The following is a 12570-nucleotide window of genomic DNA, read 5'->3' on the forward strand; positions in this document are numbered from 1 at the left end:
TCTTAGCAACTGAAAGTTATTATGCTCTTAGTGTAATCAAGAAATCAAAATGTGAAATAGACAAATTACACTTACAGATGTGCATGTCACGGAAAAGAGGGACCCAGGCGCGGTTCTTGCTCACAGAAACACAGTGCGTTTATTTACAGTGAAACAGACAAGTCCAACAATCCATTCAAAAGTGCAATTTTCCAATCGTGCTCGTCCCTTGCTCCCAGTGCGTTCCGTGTAGTAACTCCCTTAGTGTGTGTGCTCCCCAACTCGCTTCTCCGCTCGCCCCTCCTGGAGGAAGAAGGAAAATCCAGCGTTAGCCACACGCTAGCCGAATAACACACTCACACTGCTCGCACAGACTATACCAGCTCGGAGTAATAATCCCACGTCGACTGTCGCCGCGAGTCCAGGTTAAATACCCCTTTCTAGCCTGGAGGAATGATTACGAACCACTGGTCAGGTAATCAGCTGCAGGTGGGCCGGCAACAGCGAAGAGGGACTCCCAATGACGACAGTCGCCAGGACACGCCTCTCCCACGGCGCGCACTTCCGTAAACAACCCCGAGGGCCAGGGAGGGAGAAGCAAACACACATACAGAAAACATAAACACAAGCAGGGTCGTCCGGAAAGGGCCGTCCGACCGTGACAGTACCCCCCCTCTAACGGGAGCCCCCGGGCGACCTGGCAAACTTGTCCGGATGCCGGCGGCGGAATTCCCTCACCATGCGATGATCGAGAATGGCAGACCGCGGCACCCAAGAACGTTCTTCCGGACCGTACCCCTCCCAATCCACCAAAAACTGAAAGCCCCTACCGCGGCGCCGGGCATCCATTACGCGAGTAATGGAATACGCCGGGGCGCCGTCGATAATCCGGGCGGGTGGTGGGGGCCCAGGGGGCGGGCACAAAGGGCTGGTCCGGACGGGCCTAACCTGAGAAACATGGAAGACGTTATGTACCTTCATAGCAGGCGGAAGGGCCAGCCGGACCGTCACCGGGTTCAGGACCCCCTGGATGGCAAAGGGGCCAAGAGACCGAGGGGCCAGTTTCTTGGACTCAGTCCGAAGAGGGATGTGCTTGCTGGAGAGCCACACCCGCTGGCCGACCTGATAATCCGGAGCAGGAGTGCGACGGCGATCCGCCAATGCCTTGTTCCGCTCGGCCGTTCTCAGGAGTGCTGCGCGCGTGGCCCGCCAGACCCGACGACAGCGCCTAAGGTGGTGCTGGACCGAGGGAACCGCCAGCTCTCCCTCAGAGATGGAGAGGAGAGGGGGTTGATACCCCAGCGACGCCTCGAAGGGCGAGAGTCCAGTCGCTGATGACGTGCTTGCGTTGTGGGCATACTCCACCCAGGCCAACTGCTCGCTCCAGGTCGCTTGGTTCGATGATGCGACGCAACGCAACATGGCCTCCAGCTCTTGATTGGCCCTTTCGGTCTGACCATTAGTTTGGGGGTGGAACCCGGAGGACAAACTGACCTGAGCTCCCAATTCTGCACAGAACTCCTTCCAAACCCGCGAGGTGAACTGAGGGCCACGGTCGGAAACGATGTCCTGGGGTATGCCGTGGAGCCGAAACACATGCTGCGTCAGTAACTGGGCCGTCTCCAAGGCAGAAGGGAGCTTGGGCAGAGCAATGAAGTGGGCGGCCTTGGAAAAACGGTCAATAATGGTTAGAATGGAGGTGTTACCTGCAGAGGGAGGCAAGCCGGTGACGAAGTCCAGGGCGATGTGCGACCACGGGCGTTTTGGAGTGGGTAACAGTCACAGGAGGCCAGAAGCAGGTGAGTTGGAGGTTTTGTTCCGTGCGCACACCGGGCATGCCGCAACATAGTTCTGGACATCGAGAACAAGAGAGGGCCACCAAAACAAACGTCGTAGAAAGGAGACAGTGCGATTTTTACCTGGGTGGCACGAAAACTTGGCAGTATGTGCCCAGTGAATGACCCGACTACGCGCTGTGGCCGGAACATAAAGTTTCCCTTTCGGGCCCGTGCCAGGGTCGGGCTCCTGTCGCTGGGCGTCCCAGACCACCTTTTCAATCTCCCATGTTAGTGCACCCACAATGCAGGTAGGGGGCAGGATGGGTTTTTCCTTCTCGTCCTCATCGGTCACGGGTGCGAACTGGCGCGACAACGCGTCTGGCTTAGTGTTCCTAGAACCGGGCCTGTAAGTAATGGAGAAGTGAAAACGAGTAAAAACCAATGCCCACCTGGCTTGTCGGGCGTTGAGATACGCCAGATTTTTGTGGTCCGTCCACACCACGAAAGGCTGCTCAGTGCCCTCCAGCCAATGTCGCCATTCCTCGAGGGCCCACTTGATGGCGAGCAACTCCCGGTCGCCCACATCGTAATTTCTCTCGGCCTGAGACAACCTGCGGGAGAAGAATGCACAGGGATGCAACTTGCAGTCGATCCGTTGGGAGAGAACCGCCCCCACGCCCGAATCGGACGTGTCCACCTCGACGACGAAAGGCCGGCCGAGGTCCGCCTGGACGAGGACCGGAGCCGAGGAAAACAGGTGCTTGAGCCGATCAAACGCTTGCTGGGCTGCGGAGGACCACTGGAAAGACAACTTAGGAGAAGTTAGGTTGGTTAGAGGAAGTGCTACCTTGCTGAAATCCCTGATAAAGCGGCGGTAGAAATTGGCAAAGCCCAGGAACCTCTGCACCTCCTTGCGGGTCTTGGGAATAGGCCATTCCACTACGGCTTTGACTTTGGCCGGGTCAGCTCGCAAACGCCCCTGTTCCACAATGAAACCCAGAAAAGAAACAGTTTCCACATGGAACTCACATTTCTCCGCTTTCACAAAAAGGCGGTTCTCCAATAGGCGCCGTAGGACCAGACGTACATGGTTGATGTGCTCAGTCTGCGACCTGGAAAAAATCAGAATGTCATCCAGATACACGAAGACAAAATGGTTAATAAAGTCCCTGAGCACATCATTAATCAGGGCCTGGAAGACCGCAGGGGCGTTAGTGAGACCGAAGGGCATCACTAAGTATTCGAAGTGCCCCAGGTGGGTGTTGAAAGCCGTCTTCCACTCGTCACCCTTGCGGATGCGAACCAGATGATAGGCACTCCGAAGATCCAGTTTGGTGAACAGGACTGCCCCCTGTAATAGTTCGAATGCCGAGGCCAGCAGGGGGAGTGGATATTTATTCCTAACAGTGATCTTGTTCAGCCCTCGAAAGTCAATGCAGGGACGCAGGCTCTTATCTTTCTTCTTTACAAAGAAGAATCCTGCTGCCAAAGGCGAAGTAGATGGGCGAATAATGCCTGCGACCAGAGACTCCGTTATGTAGCATTCCATGGTCTCGCGTTCCGGTTTAGACAGACTGTAGAGCCGACTTGCTGGCAGGGGAGCGCCTGGGAGTAGGTCGATTCCACAGTCGTAAGGCCGATGTGGGGGCAAAGACAACGCCTTACTTTTGCTGAATACCTGGCCGAGGTCGTGGTAGTTGGCGGGCACCAAGGAAAGGTCGGGGGGTGAGGAGCTTTTCGCAGAGGCGGTCCCAGGATTGTCCAGGACAGCGGCAAGTAAACATTGTTCATGACACCGCGTGCTCCAGCCAGTTACACACCCTTTGGCCCAGTCGATTTGGGGGTTGTGATGTTGGAGCCAAGGAAATCCCAGTACCAGTGGGGTGTGGGGGGCTTTGAATACCAACAAACTGATTTTCTCAGAGTGATTTCCCGAAATAATGAGTGTAACCTCCTGAGTGCGATGTGTGACGGAGGCTAGATGGCCGCCATTTAAGGCTGTTGAGGAAGGCTCCACGCAGTGCTTTCTCCTCCCAGCCCGACTCCTCCGCCAGGATCCAGAACTCCACGGAAAAGTCAGCAACACTCCTCCTACCTTGCTTCAGAGAAAACATGCGATGACCTGCAGCATCCGAGCTAGCGCCTTTATCAAACACACAGCGAAACTTGCTGAGAAAGACGTCATATGACACAGAGGGCTGGGTATTTAAAACTGCCTGAGCCCATTGAAGCGCCCGCCCAGTCATAAGTCGCACCAAATAAGCGATTTTAGCAGAATCAGAGGCAAAGGCACAAGGTTGCTGTCTAAACACAAGAGAGCATTGCGTCAAAAAACCCCGACTCCTCCCCAACTCGCCGTCAAATTTTTCAGGTGCGGGGAGTGAGTACTCTCGCTGCCGCGGTGGAGGTGAAGGAGGAAGCGGACAGGCTGCCGCGGCTTCCAGCGAAGGGGCGGGCTGCGTTGGAGCCGTATTAGGTGAGGAAATCAACATACCTTTAAGCTCTGTCATGGCTTGCAGAAGCGCGGTTTGTTCCTTTGAAACGTGCTTCAGCATTTCCTCGTGTCGCTCCAAAACCTCCGCTTGGATAGACAGCTGGCGTGAAGCAGAATCCGCTGGGTCCATGGTGGTGGGATTATTCTGTCACGGAAAAGAGGGACCCAGGCGCGGTTCTTGCTCACAGAAACACAGTGCGTTTATTTACAGTGAAACAGACAAGTCCAACAATCCATTCAAAAGTGCAATTTTCCAATCGTGCTCGTCCCTTGCTCCCAGTGCGTTCCGTGTAGTAACTCCCTTAGTGTGTGTGCTCCCCAACTCGCTTCTCCGCTCGCCCCTCCTGGAGGAAGAAGGAAAATCCAGCGTTAGCCACACGCTAGCCGAATAACACACTCACACTGCTCGCACAGACTATACCAGTTCGGAGTAATAATCCCACGTCGACTGTCGCCGCGAGTCCAGGTTAAATACCCCTTTCTAGCCTGGAGGAATGATTACCAACCACTGGTCAGGTAATCAGCTGCAAGTGGGCCGGCAACAGCGAAGAGGGACTCCCAATGACGACAGTCGCCAGGACACGCCTCTCCCACGGCGCGCACTTCCGTAAACAACCCCGAGGGCCAGGGAGGGAGAAGCAAACACACATACAGAAAACATAAACACAAGCAGGGTCGTCCGGAAAGGGCCGTCCGACCGTGACAGTGCAAGCTTTCAGCTTACAAAAGAAAGAAATGATTTCATTTCTCTTTTGGGTGTTAGAAAGCCCATGGACCCCGGACTCTGATTTTGAAAGCCATCGATTAACAGCCTGTGAATGTAAGAGAAAAAAAGTTCATCTGGAGAGAGAGACAGAGGAGCAGCTGCACAAAAAGCATAAAAGAAAGCTGACGTCCAAAAATAACTTTGTCACTCACTGGACAAGAGGACCTGTGCATTACAGAAATCAACCAGGCAAACATATTTTTAAATGTCAAAAAGAGCTTTGGGAAGCAGCCACCAGAAGATGAGTGCACTGTGGTCTTAAATGAATGGACAAAGTCACTCAACATTTTATCCCTTTATATTCATTAACCTGAGTAGGTGAATATCACAATGAGGCAAATCATAACAACAGGACCCTGTTGTAAAAATGTGTTTCAGGTGCATCTTAGACAATGTGAAAAGAAAACAATGTGGTTTACCTGCAAGACATGATACCAGCATAGAAGGATAGCTGACTCTGGAAAAACCTTCTGCAAAGCATTTATTTCCGCAAAGTCTTTGTCAACCATAAATGCTCTACAGAAAAAAAGAAAACACTAAATGAGATTAAACAGTATGAAAATGTTTTTGCTATCTCAAAGCACCACTTCAATGCCAAATTAAACATTTCAACTCACAAGTAGATATATAAAATACTGCATACAGCCTATAGGAATAACTTTAACAACTGGAAAGGAAAGTTTTTTGCAGCCCATGCTGCAGCTATAGCATTAGATTCTGGCATGTTATAACTTTTTTGAAAAGGAATTATTTCAAAATTAATAGCTGTCAATGTATTATTTACCTCGGGGAAGTTGGGAAATGCTCACAAACTATTCCAAGTACAGTTTCCAGGGTTTTCTGACTTTCGTTGCTGACAATAGCATAGGCCACAGGGACTCCATGCCCATGATCATCTCTTACAACAAGTGTGAATAAGGGAAATGAATACTGGTTAACGCAGTGCGTGGTGTCAACAAATACTAACTGTTTTGCATAGTTCTCCATGTTTGATTTCATTACAGGTGTCTGCAAAACAATCATTAGTTCTTGGTCAGATGTGTATGGTTGATAGAAGAGAACATGTTCTTGATGTTTTCCATTAAGTAAGGTATGTACACTTTGACTGTCTCCACAGTTAAAGTGCTTCTTCCTCATCATGCAGGTTCTAACACTGTCAATGTCACGTGGTGTGACAAAATGCTCTCTGTTGTGAAGATCTCTGTGTCCATGTTCTTTGGCCCATTTATGACATTCAGTTAGTATGATGGCTGGCTTAGTTCCAAGGGAAAGCAGTTCCTCAATCTTCCTCCTCAAATCACTGGAAATATTGTTGAAATGTGCGTCTTTTGGGTCCGAAGGATCATGCCCATCATGCTTATCATATGTACGCTGCACGATGACTGTGTGGTCTTTCCAACATTTGAGTACTTTAAATGAAACATAGGCCTTACAGCCCACTGCTCTGTAGCTGTTTCGACTTTTTTCCCAGCTCTGATGCAGTTGAATTTGTAATAGTCTCTTTTCCTGTCTTTACCTGAGGCAACATTTAAACATTTATAATGTCCATGAAGGGTTAATGAGTTCAATTTTTCTAACACAACACTGAATGGGTCCTCCTGGCATTGTGACACATGCACACAAAGTTGTGTATCTTTTCCAGTTCTTTTTTTTTCGTCATTCAGAACACTTCTTCTAATTTTATCGTCCATTTCTGGTGGAAAAATAACGAATGTTTAATTAGTCAATAATAATTAATTCATTTTAACTTGTTTTGGGGTTTTTTGCAATACAATGTAAATATTAAATATAATATTAAAAAAAAAATATATATATAATATAAAACAAACAGGGGCTAAAAGAAGCTAAACTTTCATATGGTATGTCTCTGGCAACTTTAACATGATGTCCCAGGGACAACTTCTACATGATGTCCCAGGGACAGTTGTACGTGTAACATTGCATGTAAAAAGGCTAAAAAGGCTTGATTGGTTGATTATTCAACTTGAGTTGACATTTACCTGACATTGTGAAGGAGTCACAGTTTCTGTAAGGGTGTAAGAACATAACATGTGGATTTGTTACACTTCTTTTTCACAAGTTAATAACAATCAATAATTTTCATTCCATTATTAACAAGCTATCACACGATGTCCCTGGGACAACATTTACACGATGTCCCTGGGACAACATTTACACGATGTCCCTGGGACAACATTTACACTTTGTCCCAGGACAAATTTGTAAATTTGACGTCACTAGCCGTGTCTGGGTCTAAACTCCGCTGCAGGTCCATATATCAAACGATCACTGTGGCATTACTGAGAGTTGAAAAACTGTCTAAAGTCTTTCATCTTTAATAAAATGATCAGCGTTCTGCTCTACCAGGTGTAACAATTGAGTTTAACATCCAGGCATCCATGAAAACGGAATTTATGACATTTAACGGAGTTAGAAGTTAGCAGGGAGTTAGCTCGCTAGCTTCTATCTAAATACAATATAGCATGTCCTGACTGCGGGGTTTTGGAAACAAATTAAAACGTACAGCTCTGTTATCACTTCCAGCATAAATGAAGACAGAAAACTAAACAGCAGTGACGTTTGTAGGGTTACTGAAGTTTGGCTAGCTGGTATATAATGATGTGCTACGTGACAGCTAGCGACACAGCTATGTTAGCATAATATAAACAAGCTAACTTTTTTCCACTCGATAAAAGTTAACGTGAGTGTTCTCGGTGGTCAGGAACAAATGTAATCGCATGGCAGGATGCTGTAAAAGGACCAAACTTCAGCCAGGAGAACAACTGAGATAATCCATCCACAATACGAGGTTAGTCATTCATATACTGCTGCATGGGCTGGGCTGTAGTTACATCCTAAGGTTTTAAAAACTGAGCTTAAATAAATGATTAGCGGTAATAAAAGCCGAGGGAGGTCAACAGGGATCACTGACTGTTTTAGGAGCTTTTTGAGATTAAATAGAAGAAAATACAAAACATTAAACATGTTAACAACACAAAAGCCATATTAAACGCAGACTACTTTAGACCCGGAAGTAGGATTCGTCACGTCATCACTTAAAGACCGGATAGCGCTTTACACTACATTCAGTCATCCACCCACTGGTGATGGCAGTTACATTGTAGCCACAGCCACCCTGGGGCGCACTGACAGAGGCGAGGCTGCCGGACACTGGCGCCACCGGGCCCTCTGACCACCACCAGTAGGCAAACACGGGTTAGTATCTTGCCCAAGGATATTTGGCATGCAGCCAGGAGGCAGCCTGGGATCGAACCACCGACCTTCTGATTAGTGGCTGACCTGCTCTGCCACCTGAGCTCAGATACTGTAGAGATCAGTCCATTTCCCATCCAGGGTCCAGGCACCTTTGGGTCATTAGTCCCAGAAATATTCTCCCATATTCTTCTCAGAAACTAGAGGAAATAGACTAATGTTCTTGTGAACATCACACAAGGAAAGGAAAGAGAGATGTGGACCCCAGCAGCTTGAGAATTAATACTTTTAGTCCTGAACTTAACCCCACGTTCTTTTATTTTCTCCTCATGGACCAACCACAGCCTCTCTGTGTCAAGTTTTCCTGTTTCGTCCCATCCTTTGTCCCAATCTCCAACTGTTTTCTCTTGAAGTGCATTTCCATTTCTTGCAGTCTCGTGGACTGATACTCTGAAGCTCTGCTTGCTGCCTTGCTGTCAAGCAACTCTCAAGCTGAATGGAGTCAACGGACAATATTCCCAGGTCAAAATGCACAGTAGACATGTTAGTTGTGTGTTTGTTTTTTACAAACCAATTTCAGTATGTTAGTGCTCTGCAGCGGTCATTGGAAACAGCTACTGTGCTGTGGGAGTTTCACTAAACTCCTGCACGCTGTTACATCGCTAGAACAACCCAATATGAAACACGTGGCTACAACAAATGGAACAAACTTTAACATGGCTACATAACCCCTAACCACATGGAAAACATCGCACAGAGCTGAGGTTATGAACCTTAACAGCTGTTCTGAGTTAACTTGCTGAGCGCTGATTCTTAAATATTGCCAGATGGAGAGCAGCTCCAGGAAACCCAGACTGCAGCTCAGAGGGAGGACTCTCTGGACAGCACCTCCTGGACTCAGTGAATGCAAACAAAACAGAACATTTCTCCTCCTACACAAAGTCAAATTGGAGGTAAAGAGGATGCCACACTCAGAAAAATAAAGGTGCAAACACAGACACCACGCCCCTCTGTTTCTCTTTTCTTTTGAGACCGGCTGAGCAGGAACGCGGGACGCCAGTAGGTCACGTGTAGCACCCTCCTCCTTCTCCTCCTCCCCCATTTCCTCCTCCCCCCTCCTCTCGGCTGCTGTCAGGTGTGATGGAGTGCCGCGAGGCCGTCGTGTCTTACCTGAGCTGGGGTCTGGTGGTGGGTGGGGGCGCTTACCTTCTGCGGCAGATGCAAAACTGCGCACGGTACGGCCGCTACGCGCCCACGAAGGCGCGCTGCTGCCCGGCCAGGCTCGGCTGGTTCTTGCAGGAGGTGCCGGCTCTCCTTGTGCCGCTGCTGCTGTTGCTGCTCTCCGCGGAGACCGGGACCGGGAGGAGGCTGCTGATCGGCACCTTCATGCTGCACTACTTCCACAGGTACGGTCTCATGCTCGCGTGCAGCTGAGAAACACTCACGATATAAACTTCTTGTTATTCATAGTGTCGAGGCGCTAGTCTCTAAACCGTAGTGTCGTTACAGGAGTAATGACTCGTTCGTAGAGCCAAGTCAGAGCACTTATGAACAGAGTGTTCCTTTGTTTAACGTTTTAGTCGTCCCGCATCACTTGTTTTAAAACTCGAGGGGACCGATCTTTCCAAGCGGTTGCACCCAGACTGTGGAATGCACTTCCCCTATTTCCACGGTGTTTGGACTCAGTGGAGACCTCCGAAAAGCAGCTGAAGACATTTTTATTTCAAAAAGCTTTTTATTAGACCAGGCTTTTCATGATGTATTTATGACTGTATTGTGTTTTTACCATGTAAAGCATTTTGTGACACATGTCTGTGAAAGGTGCTATATAAATAAACTTTACTTACTTACTTTGAGCTGCTCCACCTAAAACTGTGGAAGTGCAGATCCACGCATGTTTGAGAGGTGTAACGGAGCGAAGGTGATTTTATTTCCACAGTGTTTTTTTAAAGGAGGGAAACCTTCCTCCAAACGGACAGAGCAGTGGAGCCGCCAAGGGAAAGCACACGAATTAAAACCTGTATAATTAAAATATAATTTATCATATTTAAATAGTTAAAAATGTAAAATGAATTAAAATAACACTGGCCAGGGGACAACACAATAAAAATCATTAAAACACAACATTAAAAGTCCAGTGGCGTCCGCCACGGTATAACGGTGTGTTCACACCAAACGCGATGGACGCGAACCAAACGCCCCTAATTTGACGCGTGCACATTCGCGTCTCAACGCGTGTCCAAGACAAATCCATATTTTGACGCGCGTGAACCGGAAATGTGGGAGGAAGTTGTGCCAGACCGGTATCTTTGCAAGATGGCAGCTGTCGAGCTAGCGCTTGAAGAGAGAGTCTCCCTTCTCTATGTACTGTGGAGAGCAGAGCAGCGGCGTAAAAGACGTCCTCGCCGTACCTGGGTCCATCAGGTCCTCCAGAGGCGTGAGCATTTTGGTGAGTTTCACCACTTGCTCCAGGAGCTGCGCCTGGATGACGGCCGATTCCAGCGCTATCACCGTCGGCCAGTTTGAGGACCTGCTGTCCCGCGTCGGTCCCAGAATCGCCCGCCTAGACACCAACTACAGGCGCTCAATCCCACCTGCAGAGCGCCTGTCCGTCTGCCTGAGGTTAGTAAAACTATTTAATACGGTAGTCCTTTATTGATACCTGTGCTAATATGCTAAACCATCCATTTATACACTGCTAACATGGATGTGCTATGCTAACAGTGAATGCTGTCGGTGTTTGCTGAAAGCAAACTGTGGTACAGAGACGACTCTTTATAATATTTCTAGTGATACTCAGAAGGTCTCATCAAGTCCCGATTTAATTCAATTTATGCTGTTATCAGTGTTTGCGATGATAGCATGGCTGTGGTGTCACATCAATGTATGCGCTCGGTGTTTGCTGATATCAAACTGTAGCATTAGGACCACTGAGTTAACCTTTGTAGTGATACTCACTCCTTTTTATTTAGACCTGGGGCCTGTTCTTCGTACCGCGCTAAGTAAGTTAGCTGGATTAGATTGTTGACGATTTCGCGTGATCCTGGATCGTTCGGTTCCCCGAAGCCCATCCGGGACTTGCTGTCATAGCAACAGAGCCGTAAGCGTAAACCTGCTGGGGAGCAGGCTTACTTTATGTAAACAGGATTAGATCGCGGCCACGCAGGTATGCCCGCGTCATTCATACGAAAGCAACAGCGATATTCCACCACTGTTTCACCATAAATAAATAACATCAATGTAACTAAAGACAATGCAGCACCTGATCCATTTATTGATTTCACACAGATACATACAGGTCATTTCCTAAAAAAGGGAAATGTACTATTAACATTCTATTACATGTATGTGATTATTACAGATGTAATTCATATTTCAGAGTAGTAATTGTAAATTACTTCGTGTAATCAAGATGAGAGACCACGGCTATAAAAGCGAAGGTGGATTTGGGAAGCCTGTCGCAGTCATATCCTGTCCGTTTACGCGAGCAGCCCATTGCGGAAGGTGCAAGATTGATAAGGAGAGTCCTCAGAATTCAGCGTATATTGCGGGACAGACAGGATCCTTTAGCTCAGCGCGACAGTGTGCTCATAGAGAGATATCGATTTTCCCGTGAGGGTATTATTTACTTAACCAACTTGTTGACGAGGGGGTGCAGGACCACCACCTGTCTTTGTTTGCTCTGCCCTTTTCTTGGTTGCTGTTATGAACAAACAAACAGATTATTTCAGGGTCTCTTTCCAAGAGACTAAAAGCAATATAAGTGATAAATATTACCATTCTGTAGAATATTCTTATATTTCACTTTTACTTGTTCCCATGTTCTAGTGGGTCCTGTTGTGGCTCTAATGTGAAAGGGGATATAATATAACATATTATAATATAATATAATGTAATATAATATTGGATAATATGGTGTGATATGATAAATCTACCCTACCGCCTACTGGTGTTGGCCAGAGGGGCCGATGGCGCAATATGGCAGCCTGGCTTCTGTCAGTCTGCCCCAGGGCAGCTGTGGCTACACCTGTAGCTGCCTCCACCAGTGTGTGAATGTGAGAGTGAATGAATAGTGGCATTGTAAAGCGCTTTGGGTGCCTTGAAAAGCGCTATATAAATCCACTCCATTATTATTATTATTATTATTATTATTATTATTAAATTACTTACGAGTTTGATTTGTCAGCAACTTTCTGCCAGCCCTCTCTCCTTGCTTTTGCAGCCTTTGCAGTGTTCCCTTGCGTTTTAATTAAACTCTGAAACTCCTGAAATCCCTCACTCAAGAGTTCTTGCTCTGCTGCCGAAAAATACCGAGCGCGCTCCTTCGACATTTTCGCTGA

The 12570-nt window shown here is 47.8% G+C and overlaps 2 protein-coding genes across 2 annotated transcripts in view; both read left to right on the plus strand.

Annotated features, from left to right (window-relative positions):
* Positions 1-9268: 9268 nt before the first annotated feature.
* LOC309708002 (3-oxo-5-alpha-steroid 4-dehydrogenase 2-like) overlaps positions 9269-12570 on the plus strand; it is a 22904-nt gene continuing 19602 nt past the window's right edge. The window contains exon 1 of the mRNA XM_082535691.1: positions 9269-9636. Within this exon, the coding sequence (XP_082391817.1) occupies positions 9371-9636 (266 nt within the window). The 5' untranslated portion in view covers positions 9269-9370. The remainder of the gene's footprint in view (positions 9637-12570) is intronic.
* The window catches only part of LOC309708007 (uncharacterized protein), a 3746-nt gene continuing 1421 nt past the window's right edge, over positions 10246-12570 (plus strand). Inside the window, exon 1 of the mRNA XM_082535698.1 lies at positions 10246-10852. Coding sequence (XP_082391824.1) covers positions 10593-10852 — 260 coding nt within the window. The 5' untranslated portion in view covers positions 10246-10592. The remainder of the gene's footprint in view (positions 10853-12570) is intronic.

This window comes from Aulonocara stuartgranti, assembly GCF_965226115.1.
Source record: "Aulonocara stuartgranti genome assembly, chromosome: 6".
NCBI lineage: Eukaryota > Metazoa > Chordata > Actinopteri > Cichliformes > Cichlidae > Aulonocara > Aulonocara stuartgranti.